Source organism: Bufo gargarizans, chromosome 1 (assembly GCF_014858855.1).
Source record: "Bufo gargarizans isolate SCDJY-AF-19 chromosome 1, ASM1485885v1, whole genome shotgun sequence".
NCBI lineage: Eukaryota > Metazoa > Chordata > Amphibia > Anura > Bufonidae > Bufo > Bufo gargarizans.
In genome coordinates this window covers 192803407-192827660 of record NC_058080.1, presented here as the reverse complement: position 1 = coordinate 192827660, position 24254 = coordinate 192803407, and the positions used below count along the sequence as shown (strand labels likewise).

The 24254-nt window shown below is 41.1% G+C and overlaps 1 protein-coding gene across 2 annotated transcripts in view; it reads left to right on the top strand.

The window, feature by feature from the left end:
- IL15 (interleukin 15) overlaps window positions 1-23756 on the top strand; it is a 128074-nt gene extending 104318 nt beyond the window's left edge. The window contains exons 6-8 of one of the 2 annotated variants that reach the window (XM_044300664.1): window positions 7147-7299; window positions 8440-8617; window positions 22917-23756. In XM_044300664.1, coding sequence (XP_044156599.1) covers window positions 7147-7299; window positions 8440-8574 — 288 coding nt within the window. In that variant the 3' untranslated portion in view covers window positions 8575-8617; window positions 22917-23756. The remainder of the gene's footprint in view (window positions 1-7146; window positions 7300-8439; window positions 8618-22916) is intronic. The other variant, XM_044300672.1, reaches the window with a different exon arrangement.
- The last annotated feature ends 498 nt before the right edge of the window (window positions 23757-24254 follow it).

The following is a 24254-nucleotide window of genomic DNA, read 5'->3' as shown; positions in this document are numbered from 1 at the left end:
GCTTGCAGCCAAAACAACCTCATTCATATGAAGGGAACTGCTTTTTAGCTGTACAAATTCCTGAAACAAGTCTGTTTGACTATTTCTCTACATTTCTCTACCTACAGATGTTGATGCTGGCAGCTCACAGCTTGTGATCTAAACACAGCCACAACAAAGCTCAGATATATAACAAGCCCAGCAACTATATGGCAGCACTTTGTTAGGCCCCATTTTCATCCATATATACATGTACAGACGTGGACAAAATTGTTGGTACCCTTTGGTCAATGAAAGAAAAAGTCACAATGGTCACAGAAATAACTTTAATCTGACAAAAGTAATAATAAATTAAAATTCTATAAATGTTAACCAATGAAAGTCAGACATTGTTTTTCAACCATGCTTCAACAGAATTATGTAAAAAAATAAACTCATGAAACAGGCATGGACAAAAATGATGGTACCCCTAACTTAATATTTTGTTGCGCAACCTTTTGAGGCAATCACTGCAATCAAACGCTTCCTGTAACTGTCAATGAGACATCTGCACCTCTCAGCAGGTATTTTGGCCCACTCCTCATGAGCAAACTGCTCCAGTTGTGTCCGGTTTGAAGGGTGCCTTTTCCAGACTGCATGTTTCAGCTCCTTCCAAAGATGCTCAATAGGATTGAGGTCAGGGCTCATAGAAGGCCACTTTAGAATAGTCCAATTTTTTCCTCTTAGCCATTCTTGGGTGTTTTTAGCGGTGTGTTTTGGGTCATTGTCCTGTTGCAAGACCCATGACCTGCGACTGAGACCAAGCTTTCTGACACTGGCTAGTACATTTCTCTCTAGAATTCCTTGATAGTCTTGAGATTTCATTGTACCCTGCACAGATTCAAGACACCCTGTGCCAGACGCAGCAAAGCAGCCCCAGAACATAACAGAGCCTCCTCCATGTTTCACAGTAGGGACAGTGTTCTTTTCTTGATATGCTTCATTTTTTCGTCTGTGAACATACAGCTGATGTGCCTTGGCAAAAACTTCGATTTTTGTCTCATCTGTCCACAGGACATTCTCCCAGAAGCTTTGTGGCTTGTCAACATGTAGTTTGGCATATTCCAGTCTTGCTTTTTTATGATTCGTTTTCAACAATGGTGTCCTCCTTGGTCGTCTCCCATGTAGTCCACTTTGGCTCAAACAACGACGGATGGTGCGATCTGACACTGATGTTCCTTGAGCATGAAGTTCACCTTGAATCTCTTTAGAAGTCTTTCTAGGCTCTTTTGTTACCATTCGGATTATCCGTCTCTTAGATTTGTCATCAATTTTCCTCCTGCGGCCACGTCCAGGGAGGTTGGCTACAGTCCCATGGATCTTAAACTTATGAATAATATGTGCAACTGTACTCACAGGAACATCTAGTTGCTTGGAGATGGTCTTATAGCCTTTACCTTTAACATGCTTGTCTATAATTTTCTTTCTGATCTCTTGAGACAGCTCTTTCCTTTGCTTCCTCTGGTCCATGTCGAGTGTGGTACACACCATATCACCAAACAACACAGTGATTACCTGGAGCCATATATATAGGCCCAATGGCTGATTACAAGGTTGTAGACACCTGTGATGCTAATTAGTGGACACACCTTGAATTAACATGTCCCTTTGGTCACATTATGTTCTGTGTTTTCTAGGGGTACCATCATTTTTGTCCATGCCTGTTTCATGAGTTTATTTTTTTACATAATTCTGTTGAAGCATGGTTGAAAAACAATGTCTGACTTTCATTGGTTAACATTTATAGAATTTTAATTTATTATTACTTTTGTCAGATTAAAGTTATTTCTGTGACCATTGTGACTTTTTCTTTCATTGACCAAAGGGTACCAACAATTTTGTCCACGTCTGTATGCATGTCAGCTTGTGTAGCTTTCTATTGCAGGGTTTGTCAGCGATTTATATATATCCTCTCCACAGTTTCATCTCAGCCCTGGCCACAGATCGCTTGCTGCTGTTTGTTTGCAGCACTTCCTTAAAGGGAACCTGTCACCTCTACTATGCTACCCTCACTGAGCGTTTATAAATGTTCATTGTATTACCCTAAACATACAAATATAGCAGGGTTAGCACTCCCGCTGTTAGGCTACTTTCACACTAGCGTTCGATCGGATCCGTTCTGAACGGATCCGATCATAATAATGCAGACGGAGGCTCCATTCAGAACTGATCCGTCTGCATTATATTGGCAAAAAAAAGCTAAGTGTGAAATTAGCCTGAGCGGATCCGTCCAGACTTTTACATTGAAAGTCAATGGGGGACGGATCCGCTTGAAGATTGAGCCATATTGTGGCATCTTCAAACGGATCCGTCCCCATTGACTTACATTGTAAGTCTGGACGGATCCGCACGCCTCCGCACGGCCAGGCGGACGCCCGAACGCTGCAAGCAGCGTTCAGGTGTCCGCCTGCTGAGCGGAGCGGAGGCTGAACGCCGCCAGACTGATGCAGTCTGAGCGGATCCGCATCCATTCAGACTGCATCAGGGCTGGACGGAAGCGTTCGGGTCTGCTCGTGAGCCCCTTCAAACGGAGCTCACGAGCGGACAGCCAAACGCTAGTGTGAAACTAGCCTTAACTCAAATTTCTTAACTCATTTCATTATCTTGAGACAAAAGCGAAAAGCAATTGAAGGTGTTTGCTTAGATTAGATAACCAAACTCAGAAATCTCTGAAAAAAGGAGTGCTAACCATGCTACATCCGTATAAATTACACTTTTAATTTCATTTGCAGACGAATTCAATAAGTATTATGCATTTTTGTACTTCCCGCCTTTTATGCTAATTAACATAAGAGTCATATCTTACTTGTGTGACCAAGGAAGAGTCATATTTTCAAGCTCTGACTCATCTCTGGTTAATTTGCATATGTATCAAACTGTTTTTTTTTACACAATAAAAGCACACAGAGCTATGGGGACTGGGTATTGCGGATGTGCTGTGCTAGCGGCCATCTAGCAACCCATGTCCTCAGCTCTATACCCAAAATCCAGGTGACAGGTTCCCTTTAAGGGCCGGCGCGCATCACTTCCTGGGTTTTATGGGTTAGGTTATGTGACCTTACTGACCAATCCTAGCCCTCAGGCACATACAGTACAGACCAAAAGTTTGGACACACCTTCTCATTCAAAGAGTTTTCTTTATTTTCATGACTATGAAAATTGTAGATTCACACTGATACATAACAAAAAAGTGTGAAACAACTGAAAATATGTAATATTCTAGGTTCTTCAAAGTAGCCACCTTTTGCTTTGATTACTGCTTTGCACACTCTTGGCATTCTCTTGATGAGCTTCAAGAGGTAGTCACCTGAAATGGTCTTCCAACAGTCTTGAAGGAGTTCCCAGAGATGCTTAGCACTTGTTGGCCCTTTTGCCTTCACTCTGCGGTCCAGCTCACCCCAAACCATCTCGATTGGGTTAAGGTCCGGTGACTGTGGAGGCCAGCTCATCTGGCGCAGCACCCAATCGCTCTCCTTCATGGTCAAATAGCCCTTACACAGCCCGGAGGTGTGTTTGGGGTCATTGTCCTGTTGAAAAATAAATGATGGTCCAACTAAACGCAAACCGGATGGAATAGCATGCCGCTGCAAGATGCTGTGGTAGCCATGCTGGTTCAGTATGCCTTCAATTTTGAATAAATCCCCAACAGTGTCACCAGCAAAGCACCCCCACACCATCACACCTCCTCCTTCATGCTTCACGGTGGGAACCAGGCATGTAGAGTCCATCCGTTCACCTTTTCTGCGTCGCACAAAGACACGGTGGTTGGAACCAAAGATCTCAAATTTGGACTCATCAGACCAAAGCACAGATTTCCACTGGTCTAATGTCCATTCCTTGTGTTCTTTAGCCCAAACAAGTCTCTTCTGCTTGTTGCCTGTCCTTAGCAGTGGTTTCTTGGCAGATATTCTACCACGAAGGCCTGATTCACACAGTCTCCTCTTAACAGTTGTTCTAGAGATGTGTCTGCTGCTAGAACTCTGTGTGGCATTGACCTGGTCTCTAATCTGAGCTGCTGTTAACCTGCGATTTCTGAGGCTGGTGACTCGGATATACTTATCCTCCGCAGCAGAGGTGACTCTTGGTCTTCCTTTCCTGGGGCAGTCCGCATGTGAGCCAGTTTCTTTGTAGCGCTTGGTTTTTGTGACTGCACTTGGGGACACTTTCAAAGTTTTCCCAATTTTTCGGACTGACTGACATTCATTTCTTAAAGTAATGATGGACACTCATTTTTCTTTACTTAGCTGCTTTTTTCTTGCCATATTACAAATTCTAACAGTCTATTCAGTAGGACTATCAGCTGTGTATCCACCTGACTTCTCCACAACGCAACTGGTGATCCCAACCCCATTTATAAGGCAAGAAATCCCACTTATTAAACCTGACAGGGCACACCTGTAAAGTGAAAACCATTTCAGGTGACTACCTCTTGAAGCTCATCAAGAGAATGCCAAGAGTGTGCAAAGCAGTAATCAAAGCAAAAGGTGGCTACTTTGAAGAACCTAGAATATGACATATTTTCTGTTGTTTCACACTTTTTTGTTATGTATATAATTCCACATGTGTTAATTCATAGTTTTGATGCCTTCAGTGTGAGTCTACAATTTTCATAGTCATGAAAATAAAGAAAACTCTTTGAATGAAAAGGTGTGTCCAAACTTTTGGTCTGTACTGTATATAAGTGGCTCAGCCCCCTTCCCAGATGCCTCAGTGTCAAGGTCCTTGTGCTCTGCTAAGGCTCTTGATAACCACTTATGTTCCTGACTTGCATTTGTGTTATTGGATTCTGCTACCCGTCTGATCCCTGCCTGCTAGCCTTGACTCTCCTGTTGCCGATCTGGATTGACTGACCTGTATTTGTGCTGCCTGCCCTGACCTTTCGCCTGTCTGACTACACCTCTGCCTCATCCTTCGGTCCTGCACTGTTGCTCCTGGCAATGACTACGCCTGTACTTCTGGTACCTTTACCTGGTACCTCCTGGTCCGCCTGGACCAGCTGCCTCGTGTGCCTATCCTCCTCAAGAGGTAGCAACCTGGTGTTCCCCTCGGGAAAGTCTATCCCCACCATCAGTGGTACTGTGAAGAATTGAGGGGTTTACTCAGACAACGCCCTTAGAGGATGTAGGACACGTAGCACAGTGGGTTCACACCCGCTGGTTTGTGACACACATTAATAGTCAATGGTACGTGTGCTCTTCGTAGATGGCACTTCTCTGAAGTATTCTTTTAATATTTAAAGTGCAGAACATATTTGTGTGAAACAGCTTTCGGCTATAACTTAGTATTATGAGGTCCCACAATGTTCGTGGGATTAGGAGATGAAACATATGACTGGTCTCTAGCTGAAAACTACTGCAAAAACTTATTATAGACAGACTCCACCACTGTTCATTAGTTAGCATATTTGGCTGGCGCTGGGTGAAGATCTTTATATATATATATATATATATATATATAGTAAAGACCAAAAGTTTGGACACACCTTCTTATTTAAAGAGTTTTCTTTATTTTCATGACTATGAAAATTGTAGATTCAATCTGAAGGCATCAAAACTATGAATTAACACATGTGAAATTATATACATAACAAAAAAGTGTGAAACAACTGAAAATATGTCATATTCTAGGTTCTTCAAAGTAGACACCTTTTGCTTTGATTACTGCTTTGCACACTCTTGGCATTCTCTTGATGAGCTTCAAGAGGTAGTCACCTGAAATGGTCTTCACTTCACAGGTGTGCCCTGTCATCTCTTGCCTTATAAATGGGGTTGGGACCATCAGTTGCATTGTGGAGAAGTCAGTTGGATACACAGCTGATAGTCCTACTGAATAGACTGTTAGAATTTGTATTATGGCAAGAAAAAAGCAGCTAAGTAAAGAAAAACGAGTGGCCATCATTACTTTAAGAAATGAAGGTCAGTCAGTCCGAAAAATTGGGAAAACTTTGAAAGTGTCCCCAAGTGCAGTCACAAAAACCATCAAGCGCTACAAAGAAACTGGCTCACATGCGGACCGCCCCAGGAAAGGAAGACCAAGAGTCACCTCTGCTGCGGAGGATAAGTTCATCCGAGTCACCAGCCTCAGAAATCGCAGGTTAACAGCAGCTCAGATTAGAGACCAGGTCAATGCCACACAGAGTTCTAGCAGCAGACACATCTCTAGAACAACTGTTAAGAGGAGACTGTGTGAATCAGGCCTTCATGGTAAATATCTGCTAGGAAACCACTGCAAAGGACAGGCAACAAGCAGAAGAGACTTGTTTGGGCTAAAGAACACAAGGAATGGACATTAGACCAGTGGAAATCTGTGCTTTGGTCTGATGAGTCAAAATTTGAGATCTTTGGTTCCAACCACCGTGTCTTTGTGCAACGCAGAAAAGGTGAACGGATGGACTCTACATGCCTGGTTCCCACCGTGAAGCATGGAGGAGGAGGTGTGATGGTGTGGGGGTGCTTTGCTGGTGACACTGTTGGGGATTTATTTAAAATTGAAGGCATACTGAACCAGCATGGCTACCACAGCATCTTGCAGCGGCATGCTATTCTATCCGGTTTGCGTTTAGTTGGACCATCATTTATTTTTCAACAAGACAATGACCCCAAACACACCTCCAGGCTGTGTAAGGGCTATTTGACCATGAAGGAGAGTGATGGGGTGCTGCGCCAGATGACCTGGCCTCCACAGTCACCGGACCTGAACCCAATCGAGATGGTTTGGGGTGAGCTGGACCGCAGAGTGAAGGCAAAAGGGCCAACAAGTGCTAAGCATCTCTGGGAACTCCTTCAAGACTGTTGGAAGACCATTTCAGGTGACTACCTCTTGAAGCTCATCAAGAGAATGCCAAGAGTGTGCAAAGCAGTAATCAAAGCAAAAGGTGGCTACCTTGAAGAACCTAGAATATGACATTTTCAGTTGTTTCATACTTTTTTGTTTTGTATATAATTCCACATGTGTTAATCCATAGTTTTGATGCCTTCAGTGTGAATCTACAATTTTCATAGTCATGAAAATAAAGAAAACTCTTTGAATGAGAAGGTGTTTCCAAGCTTTTGGTCTGTACTGTATATATATATTTTTTATGTCGATGTAAGCATTATTGCACAGTTTACATTTCTATCTGATTTGCAGGACACGTGTACACAAACAATTTTTGATTGCTATTGTGAAGAATTTAAAGTAGTAGTGGAAGAGATCAGTATGACAGAAGAGGAAAATGTAGCCAAGGGAATAAGGCATACGCTTAACAATATGTTGACTTATCGTCCATCAGAGAGTGATATGGTAAGTATGGTGAAAGTCTTTTGATTACAATTTATTACAAAAAAAATGAAAAATGTGAAGGAAAAAATAAAATCTACAAACTTGTCCTGCAAAAAAGAGCCCTCATCACATCAAGTTTTTTTTTTAACGCTGTTTTGGCTCAGCCTTAAAGGAATTGTCCAGGATTTTACAAGTGATGACCTATTTTCAAGCTGCAAAAGTAATGGATCCTGTAATCCACTAGGTTGCAAACAGTGTTTCACTTTTTATTGTGTGGACTTCCAGTATATAAATAATTGAAAGTTTTCGACCAAAAGGGATCTGATTGCCGGATTGCCACACAGAGGACCTAAAGTAATGGAATAAAGGAAGATAGCAGTGAAGTAAGGTTTTGGGCATGATGTCCTTATGATAAAGAGCGCCATTCGCCTCTTGGCCGAAAACTGTCAATTATATACTGGAAGTCCACACAATAAAGAGTGAAACACTGTTTGCAACCTAGTTGATTACAGAAGTTCTTATTTTTGTACCTAAATGGTTTGGGACGCATCTCCTGCATCCATACTCTGACAGTATTATGATCTCATTTTGTGGTATGCCACTAAAATCCATTGAGACTATTCTCAAGAAAGACCATCACTATCTGACTGGTGCTGTAAATCGGGGCTGGAGCTACATAGCTCTATCCATTGTGTAATGGATGGAACTGGTTCCTGCAGCGCTGCGCCCATTGCAGTGAATAGGAGCAGTGCTGCAGTGCCCAGCTCTGTCCACTACACAGAGGATGGATACGCTGATCAGATAGTGATGGCCTATCCTGAGGAAAAAACCTGTAAGTGATTTAAACCTCTTTACTAAAGTGCCCTTAATTTTGTAACTTATCTCAATATGAAGTGCACAGATGCACATAGTATTTTCATGCTTTTTATGAAAGCATTCAACATAAATTCAGTCTTTTTATAAGCAGAAATCACTGTAATCACTATAGTAGCTTTTCTATCTGTTATTCTTAATACGGATGATTGCTGTACAGTGCCTATAAAGAATTGCACATTATTATGTTCTTTTGAGTAACAACATTGAATAATAGTGATCAGCAGTAAAAGTATTGCATAAAATGTTACTTGTAAACATAAGCAACTTTGTCTTTTTCTGCATCAGATTGTTATGTACCCAGCCGGCAGCAGCGAGGAAAGCTCTGATGGTGCTCCTGGGCATCTGCGATTTCCCTGTGGGATCCATCAGTCTGCCCCAATTTACAGCTCGTTTCTGGGGGTCCCAGACGATTTTGATTAGGAGACCCTTTTATCAATATCAGTAGCAATATCAAGTGTAAATGGTGATTTAGATTTATTATAATAATAAAACACTAAGTAATTAAATGCATACCCATTCTCCTCCTTCATGTTGGAGCTCCCAGATTTGCCTTTGGCAGTAATTGACTTTAGTTTGTCTACAGGTGAAACTTGAAAAATTAGAATATTGTGCAAAAGTCCATTTATTTCAGTAATGCAAATTAAAAGGAATTGCATTAATGCAACTTAAAATTAGAATTTTTGTGAAAAGGTTCAATATTCTAAGCTCAAAGTGTCACACTCTAGTCAGCTAGTTAATCCATACCCCCTGAGCAAAGGGTAACTGAGATTGTGACTTTGGGGTTTCATAAGCTGTAAGCCATAATCATCCAAATTATACCAAATAAAGGCTTGAAATATCTCGCTCTGCATGTAATCGGTCTCGTATATTAGTTTCACCTTTTAAGTTGCATTACTGAAATAAATGAACTTTGCACGATATTCTAATTTTTGGAGTTTCACCTGTAGATCTCATGGCATCAGCTTTGCACACATGGACAAAAGCCTGAAGTTCTGTGAAGCTGCACAGGTATTGTGAGTGAATACCTACAAATCGCTGCAGTCACATGAGGAACATGAAATCTTTTGAAAATTAAGCAGTTTGACTGAGAGATAGCATTACTAGAGATAAATCAAAGTCCAGAACCACACTTACACCGTGGGATATCCTGGCCGATTATCTGGAATGAGCATTTCTACTGTCTAAACAGTACTCTGATGCCCAGGAGCAATGATTTTGTATGGGGATAAGAGATAACAGCAGTCATCCTCATACTGTGGGGGTGATCGACACATGTAAATGCAGCGCTTCATCTCTGCTAGCAGCAGGCAGTTGTTGAGGAATGCTTCCTTCCTGAAAATCCGCTGCTCCTTGCGTTGTCTAAATGTGCCTTAAATGGGTTGTCTTACTTCAGCAAGAAGCATAACATGTAGACCACCTTAATATAAGGTAATTACTAATGTATGTGATTGTCCATATTGCCTCCTTTGCTGCCTTGATTCATTTTTTCATCACATAATACTCTGCTCATATCCAGAAGGTTACGACCACCCTGCAATCCAGCAGAGGTGGCCGGGCTTGTACACTGTAGGAAAAAGAGCTGACCTCTCTGTTGGCCAGAAGTGAGGACATGCGCATAGGCTTATGCTTTTTCCTATAGTATGCAAGCACAGCCATCGTTGCTGGTAGGGATGAGCGAATCGACTTCGGATGAAACATCCAAAGTTGATTCGCATAATACTTCGTTTGAAGCGCTCCGTACAGTATTAGAATGTATTGGCTCCTATGAGCCGAAGTTATTACTTCGCATAATAACTTCATAAATTCATTTCTACTGTAAAAAAACTTTTTCCGAACTCAGGTTTGGTTCCATGGTACCACTTTGAACCGAACCTGAGTTCAGGCAATGATTTTTTACAGTAGAAATGAATTTATGAAGTTATTATGCGAAGTCTCGCGAGACTTAGCGAAGTAATAACTTCAGCTCACAGGAGCCAATACATTCTAATACTGTACGGAGCGCTTCAAACAAAGTATTATGCGAATCGACTTCGGATGTTTCATCCGAAGTCGATTCGCTTATCCCTAGTTGCTGGATTGCAGTGTGGTTACAACCCCTGGATATGAGCAGTGTATTATGTGAAGAAAAAATGAATCAAACCAGTAAAGGAGGCAATGTGGACAATCACAATACATTAGTAATTCCCCTTTCACACGAGCGTGACGGATTGGCTTCGGATGCATTCAGGGTGCGTTCAGTGAAACTTGTACCATTTCGCAAGCAAGTTCAGTCAGTTTTGTCTGCGATTGCGTTCAGTTGTTCAGTTTTTTCCACACGGGTGCAATGCGTTTTGATGTGTTTTTCACGCGCGTGATAAAAAACTGAAGGTTTACAAACAACATCTCTTAGGAACCATCAGTGAAAAACTCATTGCTTCCGCACTTGCTTGCGGATGCAATGCGTTTTTCACTGAAGCCCCATTCACTTCTAAAGACTCTTTCACACGGGCGAGAATTCCGTGCGGGTGCAATGCGTGAGGTGAACGCATTGCACCCACACTGAATCCGGAGCCATTCACTTCAATGGGGCTGTTCAGATGAGTGGTGATTTTCACGCATCACTTGTGCGTTGCGTGAAAATCGCAGCATGTTCTATATTCTGCGTTTTTCACGTAACGCAGGCCCTATAGAAATTAATGCGTCTGCGTGAAAATCGCAAGAATCCACAAGCAAGTGCGAATGCTGTGCGATTTTCACACTTAATACAGAATGCTTACTAAAATGTGGCTTTAGGAGTTAAAAAAAAAATAATATTAACTCACCTCATCCTGATGTTCGCGCAGCCGGCATCATCTTCTTTCTTCTTTCCGGACCTGCCAAAGGATCTTTGATGACGTTATCGAGCTCACCACGTGGCAGGTCCTGAAAGAAGAAGAAAGAAGATGATGTCGGCTGTGCGAACAACAGGATGAGTTGAGTTAATATTTTTTCTTTTTTAACCCCTAAAGCCACATTTTAGTAAGCATTCTGTATTAAGAATGCTATCATTTTCCCTTACAACCATGATATAAGGGAAAATAATAAAATATATTCAGTCAAGAAGTCCGGGTTCGGGTCTGGGTACCACAGTCAGTTTTTTATCACGTGCGTGCAAAACGTATTGCACCAGCGCAATAAAAACTGAACATCGGAACGCAATAGCAGTCAAAACTGACTTCAATTGCGTACCTACTCGCACTATTTTCCCTGATCGCAGACACAACGCATCCGGACCTAATCCGGACACGCTCCTCTGCAAGGGGCCTAAGGGGCCAGGGCTGTGTGAAAAACGCAGAATATAGAACATGCTGTGTTCGTCACGCAACGCAGAACTTAGGCGTGAAAAAAATGTACTCTGACTCTGCAGTTTACAGAAGCACCCCAAATGTGGTAGTAAACTGTTGTTTGGGCATACGGCAGGGCGCAGAGGGAAAGGAGCGCCATATGGATTTTGGAGGGCAGATGTCGCTGGTATAATAAGTTGCCATGTCACATTTGAAGACCCCTGATGCATCCCTAGGGAAGAAACTGCCAAAAAGTGACTCCATTTCGTAAACTACTGGATGAGCTGACAGTTTCGTTGGTACTGTTTTGGGGTACCGTATTTTCCGGCGTATAAGACGACTTTCTAACACTAGGAATTATTTTCAAAAGTCGGGGGTTGTCTTATATGCTGGGTATACTCAGATCTGATGGTAAATTCTAACCCCCAGGCGTTCCCATGGTGACGGGGATGCTTGCCTGGGGGTTAGAATATACCATCGGATCTGAGTTTTCACGATCTCAGTGAGATCGTGAAAACTCAGATCCAATGGTATATTCTAACCCCCAGGCGTTCCCATGGTGATTTATAAACTGTAATAATCCGTAACTTTAAATCAGCACTCATCTCTTTACTACCTTACTCTCAGCTCCGGTAACAGGCAGTGCGGGCGGCGCTCACTCACTGATGTCACACGCCTGCCCCTTCCACTAGGCAGCGCAGGCGCGTGACATCAGTGAGTGAGCGCTGCCTGTTACCGGAGCTGAGAGTAAGGTAGTAAAGAGATGAGTGCTGATTTAAAGTTAAAGTTACGGATTACAGTTTATAAATGTATACTCCTGTGAGCGGCGGGGACGGGGATCTGTGGATGGCACTGTTATGGGGAGGGGGATCTGTGGATGACACTGTTATAGGGAGGGGGATCTGTGGATGACACTGTCATGGGGTGGATCTGTGGATGACACATATAGCATAAGATGCTATATAGTGTCATCCATAGATCCCTCATAGCAGTGCCATATACAGATCCCCCCAATAACAGTGCCATCCACAGATCCCCCCAATAACAGTGCCATCCACAGATCCCCCCAATAACAGTGCCATCCACAGATCCCCTCGATAACAGTGCCATCCACAGATTCCCTCCATAACAGTGCCATCCACAGATCCCCCATGGCAATGGACCCACCATCTTTTACCAGCCCCTAATAGTTCCTATTTGGGAAACTGGGAATGTGAAAAGAAAAAGATAGGTTACCATGGCAGCCAGGACGCTACTGAAACCCTGGCTGCCATGGTCAGTTCCCTGGACTGGAGAAGATCGTCTTGGAGGACAGGGAGGGCTGGGCAAGCAGGGGTAGTTTTATACGGCGATTATAAGCCAAACCTTATATTTTAAATGGAAAAGGGGTCTTATGCGCCCAGTCGTCTTATACGTCAGAAAATATGGCATATGATTTTTATAAACGATTGTGTGGTGGCTCACCTAACAAGATGATACGAAATAGGGTGCTCTGTTAGAAGAGGTTTCCCCTAAACAACCTCATTAAATAAAGGCAACAAATAATTGAATTAACAGGCACTCCTACATCCAAAGCTGTATCTAGGATATTGATATGGATTAGTGTCAGTATATTGGTGGTGGAGAGGTATAGTTAGGATAATTGGTGACTATCCTGGTGTTTGGCACGTCTCTAGTAATATATTTTTTCATATTATTAGAGGTGTGCCAAATACCAAGATAGTCACCAATTATCCTAACTATACCTCTCCACCACCAATACACTGACATATATGATTTTTGACTGCTTGATATTACGCTTTTTGTGAGGCAAGGTAACCAAAAATGTGGCACAGTTTAGTTTTTTTGTTTTTTACGGAGTTCTCCTGACAAGATAGATCATGTGTTGCTTTTATAGAGCAGGTTGATACAGACGCGAAATACCAAATATGGGTATTTTTTTGTTGTTTCAGTTTTACATAATAAAGCATTTTAGAAAATCTTTTTTTTTTCAAAATTTTCCGAAAGCTACATTTCTTTTATTTTTCTGCCGATCGTCCTGTGCAGGAAGAGCTGACATTTTTATTGGTACCATTACAGTATAATTTTTTGATCATTCAATATGACAGTTTTTTGGGGCAAGGTAAGGTGACAAAAAAATTGCTATTTTGGCACAGTTTTTACTTATTTTTTTTAACTGTTCACCTGAGGGGGTAGATCATGTGATTTTTTTTATGAACAGGTCATTATGGATGTAGCAATACCTAATGTCTTTTTTTTATTTTTAAGTTTTATACAATAAAAGAATATATTTTTTATTTTTCTGCCGATCGTCTTGTGTAGGGGCTCATTTTTTGCGGAAGGAGTTGACGTTTTAATAGGTACCATTTTTGGGTACATATGATTTTTTGATCACTCAATATTACACTTTATGTGGCAAAGTGACCAAAAATTTTATCGTTTTTATGGAACTTACCTTAGGGGTTAGATTATGTGATATTTTTGTAGAGCAGGTTGTTAGGGACGCGGCAATACCTAATATGTCTACTTTTTTTTATTTTATTTCAGTTTTACACTAAGCATTTTTGAAGAAAAAGAATCATGTTTTAGTCTCCATTTATCTTATGTAGGGGCTAATTTTTTGCGGGAATAGATGATGGTTTGGTACTATTTTGGGGGTACATATGTCTTTTTGATCGCTTTGGAATTTGCATTTTTTTACGGCGTTCATCTGAGGTAGTAGATTATGTGACATTTTTATAGAGCAGGTCATTACAGACGTGGCGACATCTAACATGTCAGTTTTTTATTTTATTTTATTTTTTTAATCACGATTTTATGGTGAGGGCTTTTTTTTCCTTTACTTGAATTTTTTTTATTAAAAAACACTTTTTTCACTTTTTTGTATACTTTTTAGATGTGTCCCACTGTTGGACTCCACTTTTTCAGGGTTTGATCCCTGTTTCAGTTCAGTACAATGCATTCTGTATTGTACTGAATTGAACTTTCAGCATCGGGAGACCCAGCCTGCAGGCAGGATGTCCTGGGCTTCCGTAGCTGGCAGGGTCCAATATCTGTGTAAGGCATCGGAGCTGCCATGGCAACCATCGGCCCCCTGTCAGCGCAGCATGTGGGGGGGGGCGATGGAATCAGAGGGAGCCCCCTCCCTCTGCAAACCCCGCACCTGCCGCGGGCATGTGAAAGGGTTAATCCGCTGGCATCGCCACATACAGTAATGCCGGCAGATGCAGCAGGGGCCCGGCTATCAGTAATAGTCTGGCCTGTGCTGCTGATCGGGCAGGTGCAGGATCACATCACGTACATGCAAGTGAGGATGCAGCAAGAAGCCGTAATCCCTCACGTACATGTATGTGATAATGTGCGTGAAGGGGTTAAGGGTCCTATTAGATTGGCAGATATTCTTTCATTAATGTGCAGCAAGTGATGATTTAAAGTGGTGCTTGAAATTCTGTGAACCTTTCAGATTTTTCTATATTTCTGCATAAATTTGACCTAAAACTAGATAAAATACGCATTTGATTTTGTAGGCCGTTTACAGGGGTTGCCTGAGTTTTTATATAACTCAGACAACCCTTTTAATCCTCAGTCTGTTACAAACATTATCAAAGGGTCACCCTCTGTTCACCAGTCAGCTGTTTGAAGCAGCTGTGACATTAGTTACATGGCTCTTCTACAGCTCATTCCCATTCAAGTGAATAGCACTGAATTGCAATACCAAGTGCAATCACTATACAATGTACTGCATTGTGCTTGCTATATAATGAGGAGGCCACAATTCTCACCTGAGTGCCACAAGCACTTCAAACAGCTTATCAGTAGGGGTGCTGGGAGTCAGACCCCCATCCTGAAGGTAGGTCATCAATATTTACGTCCTGGACAACCCATCAGTTGGGGATCCCTACCTACTGTATGTATACTTTTAACTAGCCTATATACAAAATAATGCTAATTGGAGCAGAATTGGTAAAGTGTTCAGTATTTAATGTACAGTTATCCTGTAAACCACTTTAAATCATTGAAATAATTGTGGTTATGCTAGAACAAATCCTGTAGAGCAATATGCATTGCCTAGACTTCAGGCACTTGTATCCACCTTGAAGCGGAGTTTGCATCCCCTAAATATAAATGAGTATTTTTTTCAGCAAAAAATAGCTTGTAAATGGTCAAGAATTTAAACACTTACACGTATACAGTGATTAAACCCAGAGGGGTCGTTGATCCAGGGAGTTATCTGATTGCCTGAATGGAGTCCTGAATGGAGTCGGGAAGGAATTTTTTTCCCTTTAAGTGCGGAAAATTGGCTTCTACCTCACAGGGATTTTTTGCCTTCTTCTGGATCAACTTGCAGGATAGCAGGCCGAACTGGTTGGACAACTGTCTTTGTTCGGTCTTGTATACTATATTACTATGTTACCTTACTGTATTTCTCTCCCTATAGGACACACCTGCCCATAAGATGCACCTTTGTTTTAGAGGAGGAAAATAAGAAAAAAAATGTTTTTCATCAGAGCTCAGCTCAGACTCCCAATCAGACCTCAGAAGAGACCCCCATTTTCTAATAATAAGGCCCCTATTCAGAGCCCCATATAAATCAGATCTCAGATCAGACCTCTATGTTAATAAGATGTTAATGACCCCCCATGTTAATCAGACCTCAGATCACAACTCCATGTTAAAGGGGTTGTCTCATCATAGACAATGGGGACATATCGCTAGGATGCTGGTCCCACCGCACCGATATAGAGAACGGAGCCCCGCAAGGTGGCTGGAGGACTACAGTCCAGCCACCACAAAGCCGGCTCCCCATAGAAGTGAACGGGAGTGTACCACACATGCGCTGCACCCGCTCCCAGTCATTTCTATGGAGCCGACGGAAAAAGCCAAGCCAGCGCTCAGCTATTTTCGCCGGACCCATAGAAAGTGAATGGAAGGCGGCTGCGCAGTGCGCCCTTCTTCACTTGCAGGGCTCCATTCTCGATAAAGGTGCGGGTCCCAGTGGTGGGACCCGCAGCTATAAGACAATGGGGGCATATCCTAGCGATATGCCCCTATTGTCCATGATGAGACAACCCCTTTAATAAGACCCCCATATTAATCAGACCTCAGATCAGAGGGAAAAAAAATAACCAACTTACCTCTCCATATGCCACTCCTGTCATCCAGCTCTCTCCTTGTTGTTAATCCAGAGAGTGATAATCCAGTGATAATCCAGCAGTCCAACTGCCCCCAGGAACAATGCCAGAAGAGGCAAGTAGCACAAAGGTTAGGAAATGACAAGCTCAGAGTCTTGTCTACAAATGCTCGCAGTCTAGGGAATAAGATCAATGAACTTGAGGCTATAATGGCATCTGAGAATATAGATGTAGTGGCTGTTACTGAGACGTGGTTCAAGGGGAGTAATGACTGGGATATATCAATACCAGGGTTCTCTCTATACAGGAAAGACAGAAGGCAAGAAGGGGGAGGGGTGGCCCTGTATGTGAAAGATAGCATAAAATCTAATTTAATACAAGTTAGCGAGAACAATTTAGAGTCAGTTTGGGTTACCTTGCAGCTTGATAATCATAAGGTAACTCGTGTAGGTGTGATATATAGACCACCTAGCCAAGTCAAAGAATTAGATGATCTACTAGTTGAGGAAATAGCTAAAATGACATTGAAGGGGGAAGTTATCATTATGGGAGACTTCAATATTCCAGATGTAAACTGGAAAACCAAAATAGCTAGTTCTGCCAGGAGTACAGATATTCTAAATTCCCTACTGGGATTATCTCTACAGCAAGTAGTGGAGGAGCCAACCCAGAAGGAGGCCATTTTAGATTTAGTATTCACAAATGGGAATTTGGTATCTGATATTACTGTAGGGGAAAGCTTGGGATCTAGTGATCACCAGTCAGTGTGGTTTACTATAAGTACAGTGACTGAGTCACACCACACAAAAACTAAAGTTTTAGATTTTAGAAAAACTGACTTTTCTAAAATTAGATTAGTGGTATACGAGTCCCTATCAGACTGGAACAGTTTCATTGGAGTCCAGGAGAAATGGGACTACTTAAAAGTGGCACTATTGAAGGCAACAGAAAATTGCATTAGGCTTGTCAGTAAAAGCAAAAAAAGGAAGAGACCACTGTGGTACTCAGCAGAAGTGGCCAAAATCATTAAAAACAAAAAGATAGCATTTAGGAATTATTAAAAAAAAGAGGATGACAGACAAATTTATAAGATTAGGCAGAGAGAGGCCAAACAAGTTATAAGAGCTTCTAAAGCACAGGCAGAAGAGAAATTAGCTCAGTCAGGGAAAAAAGGCGATAAGGCATTCTTCAGATACATACAGGTCCTTCTAAAAAAATTAGCATATTGTGATAAAGTTCATTATTTTCTGTAATGTACTGATAAACATTAGACTTTCATATATTTTAGATTCATTACACACCAACTGAAGTAGTTCAAGCCTTTTATTGTTTTAATATTGATGATTTTGGCATACAGCTCATGAAAACCCAAATTTCCTATCTAAAAAAATTTGCATATTTCATCCGACCAATAAAAGTGTTTTTAATACAAAAAAAGTCAACCTTCAAATAATTATGTTCAGTTATGCACTCAATACTTGGTCGGGAATCCTTTTGCAGAAATGACTGCTTCAATGCGGCGTGGCATGGAGGCAATCAGCCTGTGGCACTGCTGAGGTGTTATGGAGGCCCAGGATGCTTCGATAGCGGCCTTAAGCTCATCCAGAGTGTTGGGTCTTGCGTCTCTCAACTTTCCCTTCCCAATATCCCACAGATTCTCTATGGGGTTCAGGTCAGGAGAGTTGGCAGGCCAATTGAGCCCAGTAATACCATGGCCAGTAAACCATTTACCAGTGGTTTTGGCACTGTGAGCAGGTGCCAGGTCGTGCTGAAAAATGAAATCTTCATCTCCATAAAGCTTTTCAGCAGATGGAAGCATGAAGTGCTCCAAAATCTCCTGATAGCTAGCTGCATTCACCCTGCCCTTGATAAAACACAGTGGACCAACACCAGCAGCTGACATGGCACCCCAGACCATCACTGACTGTGGGTACTTGACACTGGACTTCAGGCATTTTGGCATTTCCCTCTCCCCAGTCTTCCTCCAGACTCTGGCACCTTGATTTCTGAATGACATGCAAAATTTGCTTTCATCCGAAAAAAGTACTTTGGACCACTGAGCAACAGTCCAGTGCTGCTTCTCTGTAGCCCAGGTCAGGCGCTTCTGCCGCTGTTTCTGGTTCAAAAGTGGCTTGACCTGGGGAATGCGGCACCTATAGCCCATTTCCTGCACACGCCTGTACACGGTGGCTCTGGATGTTTCTACTCCAGACTCAGTCCACTGCTTCCGCAGGTCCCCCAAGGTCTGGAATCAGTCCTTCTCCACAATCTTCCTCAGGGTCCGGTAACCTCTTCTCGTTGTGCAGCGTTTTCTGCCACACTTTTTCCTTCCCACAGACTTCCCACTGAGGTGCCTTGATACAGCTTTCTGGGAACAGCCTATTTGTTCAGAAATTTCTTTCTGTGTCTTACCCTCTTGCTTGAGTTTGTCAATGATGGCCTTCTGGACAGCAGTCAGGTCGGCAGTCTTACCCATGATTGCGGTTTTGAGTAATGAACCAGGCTGAGAGTTTTTAAAAGCCTCAGGAATCTTTTGCAGGTGTTTAGAGTTAATTAGTTGATTCAGATGATTAGGTTAATAGCTCGTTTAGAGAACCTTTTCATGATATGCAAATTTTTTGAAATAGGTATTTTGGGTTTTCATGAAAGTCTAATGTTTATCAGTACATTACAGAAAATAATGAACTATCACAATATGCTAATTTTTTTAGAAGGACCTGTAAATGAAAAAGGGAAACTAAAACAAGGAATTACTAAATTAAAAACTAAAGAAGGTAGGTATATGGAAGAAGATAAAGAACTAGCTGACTGCCTCAATGAATACTTCTGTTCAGTTTTTACAAAGGAAAATGAAGGAGAAGGATCTCAGTTAGGAAAGAAGACTAATGAATCTTTTGACGCATGTGTCTTTACAGAGGAAGAGGTTCTAAGTCAACTGTCTAAAATTAATACAAATAAGTCACAGGGGCCTGATGGGATACACCCAAAGCTATTAAAAGAGCTCAGCAGTGAACTAGCAAAACCATTAACAGATTTATTTAACCAATCACTGGCAACAGGAGTCGTCCCAGAAGATTGGAAATTAGCAAATGTTGTGCCCATTCACAAGAAAGGTAGTAGGGAGGAATCAGGCAACTATAGGCCAGTGAGCCTGACATCAATAGTGGGGAAATTAATGGAAACCATACTTAAGGAGAGGATTGTGGACCATCTAAAATCCCATGGATTGAAAGATGAAAAACAGCATGGGTTTACTTCAGGGAGATCATGTCAAACTAATCTTATTGATTTTTTTGATTGGGTGACTAAAATAATAGATGGAGGAGGTGCAGTAGACATCGCTTATCTAGACTTTAGTAAGGCTTTTGATACTGTCCCACATAGAAGGCTTAACAATAAAGTGCAGTCATTGGGCTTGGACTCCCATATTGTTGAATGGATTAGGCAGTGGCTGAGGGACAGGCAACAGAGGGTTGTAGTCAATGGAGTATATTCAGACCAAGGTCTTGTTACCAGTGGGGTACCTCAGGGATCTGTTCTGGGACCCATATTGTTTAATATCTTTATCAGCGAAATTGCAGAAGGCCTCAATGGTAAGGTGTGTCTTTTTGCTGATGACACAAAGATTTGTAACAGGGTTGATGTTCCTGGAGGAATACACCAAATGGAAAGGAATTACGAAAACTAGAGGAATAGTCAAAAATCTGGCAACTAAAATTTAATGTTGATAAGTGCAAGATAATGCACCTGGGACGTAAAAACTCAAGAGCAGAATATAAAATCAGTGATACAGTCCTAACCTCAGTATCTGAGGAAAGAGATTTACGGATCATTATTTCAGAAGACTTAAAGGTAGGCAGACAATGTCACAGAGCAGCAGGAAATGCTAGCAGAATGTTTGGGTGTATAGCAAGAGGAATTACCAGTAGAAAGAGGGAGGTGCTCATGCCGCTCTACAGAGCACTAGTGAGACCTCATTTGGAGTATTGTGCTCAGTACTGGAGACCATATCTCCAGAAGGAAATTGATACTTTGGAGAGAGTTCAGAGAAGAGCTACTAAACTGGTACATGGATTGCAGGATAAAACTTACCAGGAAAGATTAAAGGACCTTAACATGTATAGCTTGGAAGAAAGACGAGACAGAGGGGATATGATAGAAACTTTTAAATACATAAAGGGAATCAACAAGAAGAGGAAAGAATATTTAAAAGAAGAAAAACTGCTACAAGAGGACATAGTTTTAAATTAGAGGGGCAAAGGTTTAAAAGTAATATCAGGAAGTATTACTTTACTGAGAGAGTAGTGGATACATGGAATAGCCTTCCTGCAGAAGTGGTAGCTGCAAATACAGTGGAGGAGTTTAAGCATGCATGGGATAGGCATAAGGCCATCCTTCATATAAGATAGGGCCAGGGGCTATCCATAGTATTTAGTATATTGGGCAGACTAGATGGGCCAAATGGTTCTTATCTGCCGACACATTCTATGTTTCTATGTTTGTTTGTGCCACACGCTGTGCTGTGACCCAATGCCGTACAGCATGAGGTCACAGAATGCCGAGATGCTCACCCTGTGCGCCGAGGAAGACCAGGAAGTGGTAAGTACAGAGCCAGGGGAGTGCTGCATTCACCACTTCCCGGTCCTCTTGTACTAAGAAGCGCTTCCATAATGGAAGCACTCATTAGTAGTCCAATAAAAATAACTATTAACTAGCGGCTCACCTGCTGATTCTGGCGGATCAGGTGCTCTGTCTATAGGACTTTGCTCTGTCACAGTGTAATGAATTGTTATGTAATAAAATAGAAGGCACACTTCATCTGAAATGACCCAGAGACCAATTACGTATCCAAGCTATTTACTAATACATATAATTGTAAAATATTGACATATAATATAGAACAAGTATATGATAAAATGATATAAACAGAACCCCCTAAAAAATACTAGAGTACTAAAATAGTAAGAATATATTAAAAAAAATTGTATATCTCATTCACTGGTACTATATTAGTTGATGACACCTTTTTGTACACTTATCAAAACATATTCTCATTGGCCATCTATATCCAATCTAGTTCAAACATGATAATTATAATATTTAGGATTATGAAATTGGTGATGACTATGTATTAAATTGACTGGATATTGACTGTGTATATACATACACAATGGCCTATATCCAGTCAATTTAATACAGTCATCACCCATTTCATAATCATAAATATTATAATTATCAACATAGACACCAAATACAGTATATGCAAACCATACTCTCCTACTATAAAAGTCATAAAGTAGTTGCATATTATTACAAGGGAATATTCAGGGATTATGACAACCGATGCATGTCATGTACCGGTGTCTACAATCACCCCAGACTAAACATTGGTCTCATGTCTGGAACATCAGAACATTCGATCAGTAATATGCCTGTCCCCTTTGCTTGTCACAATGTATTTTGGAACAGTCACACATACTCCGTTAAAAACTCCCATGGGGAAGAACACTATTATAATTTTGGCAAAAACATTTTTTACCATGGACCAATGTTTATTAATAATTCCTCTGATGTCATAACTATTCTGGGAATATGTTGTGACTAGAGGAATTCTGTTAATTTGTTGCACTTTTTTCTTTTTCTTGAGTAGATTTGATCTCTCCACTTCCTTGGTTTTTGCAAGGTGTGTTTTTAGAAATGGATTTGGGAAACCTCAATCTTTAAAAGGATGGTACTATTTTATCAAGTGTTCTATCTAATTGGTAATTGTCACTTACTATGCGTTTTGCACGTAAAAATTGGTTAAAGGGCAAGGATTTAACCATTTCCCTCAGATGGGCACTATCATATCTAAGAATGGTATTTCTATCAGTGGGTTTTACTTAAACATCCGTATAGATGTTATTGTTCTTCAATGTGATCAACTTATCCAAAAAGTGAATTTCATTCACAGAATATTCTAGTGTGAACTTTATATCGATATCAATGGTATTCAAAAATGCTAAGAAATAAAGTAGATCAACCTTAGTACTCGTCCATATGAGGAAGACGTCATCAATGTATCGCCTCCACCTCAAAAGATGTTCTAAGTGATGCAATACATAAATGCACATCTCCTCCAGGTGGCCCATATTTGTGTACATCGATGCAACGTTTCCACCACATGGCCTTACCCCTCATTCGCATATAATAATGGTCACCAAAAAGGAAATAATTACATATCAAAACTGTATGTAACAGTGTCAAAATAAAATCCTGAATATAGTTTTTTTTTTTGCATTGTGGTTAACTATTTACAGTTGTACTGACTTTTCTTTTCCTCCTATAGATTGGCAGTTGTAAAAAGTGCGAAGAATATGAAGAGAAATCTTTTCAGGAATTTTTAAATAGCTTTCAATCAATAACCCAAAAAATGAATGTTAAATAGGAAAAACCTTCCATCTTGGCAGCTGCATCTGAAGAAACAATGGAAGGCACGAGAATGTACACTTTAGACTAACAGCATCACACTGATGTTTTTTCACAGCTTTTTTCTTTCTTTATTGTTACATAAATAACAGTTTTCAAGTTAAAGGGGTTGTCTGAGATTGTGATATTGATTGCCTATCTTCAGGATAGGTAATTAATTTATGACTAGTGGGATTCAACTCCCGGCACCCTCAGTCAACGCCATGACCTCTTTCTAGGGCAGTGATGTCATGTGGCCTAAACGCAGCTCAGTCTCATTCAAGTGAATGGACGTAAGCTCTCGCTATACAATGTACTGTACTGCTGCAACATTTCAGACAACCCTTTTAACATTCACATTAATTTGAGAACCTGACCTGACAGATCTGATTGAAAGTGAACTTGTCAGGTGATTTCTGCTGCTCTGTTTCAGAGAGGGATATGCTAATTCTTCCAGGACTCCTAGGAGATACGGTGAGAGTCCTGATAATGCCCACAGAGGATGAACTTGATAGGTTCAGTTTAAATCAATTTGTAAGGTCTCTGTTGTTATATATTAACAACTGATTTATCAGAAATGGAAGCCTTGATGGTAATATCAACAAAGCCTAAGGTGAAAATCTGATTGTTGCCAGCTTAATGGAAACCTTTTTATAAAATACACACAACTTTTTATAACTTTGTATTTTTATATGCAATAAATTTCAATTTTGCTTAGTAAGTATTGACTTATTCTTCTAAAAATGTGGATTGGTTTTCTAAACAGTCCCAGATGACTTTAAAATCCAGTTTTGAAAACAAATGGAATTATCCTATAAATCTCCTTACCAAGTGGGGCAACTGGGAAAGGTCATTTTCAGGGAAGTCTGTCAAAATATCAGAGACAGTAATGTAGTAATGTTCTATAGAACAACATTTTCTTGTTATTAAGAATATGTTAACTCTTATGGTGAGGAGGAGCCGATTATCGGGAAGGAAGGGCTTGTCCTCATACAGCTGCATTATTTCTGGGCAGCATAGTGCTATTTAGATAGCACAATCTGCTGCCCAGAAATGATAATTTACTTGCTGCCTGAATGATTGGCTGCACCTTCAGATGGGCAGATTATCAGGAATGAGCATTCGTAGGAACATTTGTTCCTTATAATCTGCCTGACAATCGGGTCATGTGAACCTGCCGTTAGTTAGCACATAGATTGTAAGGAGAAGTGCCAAGTAG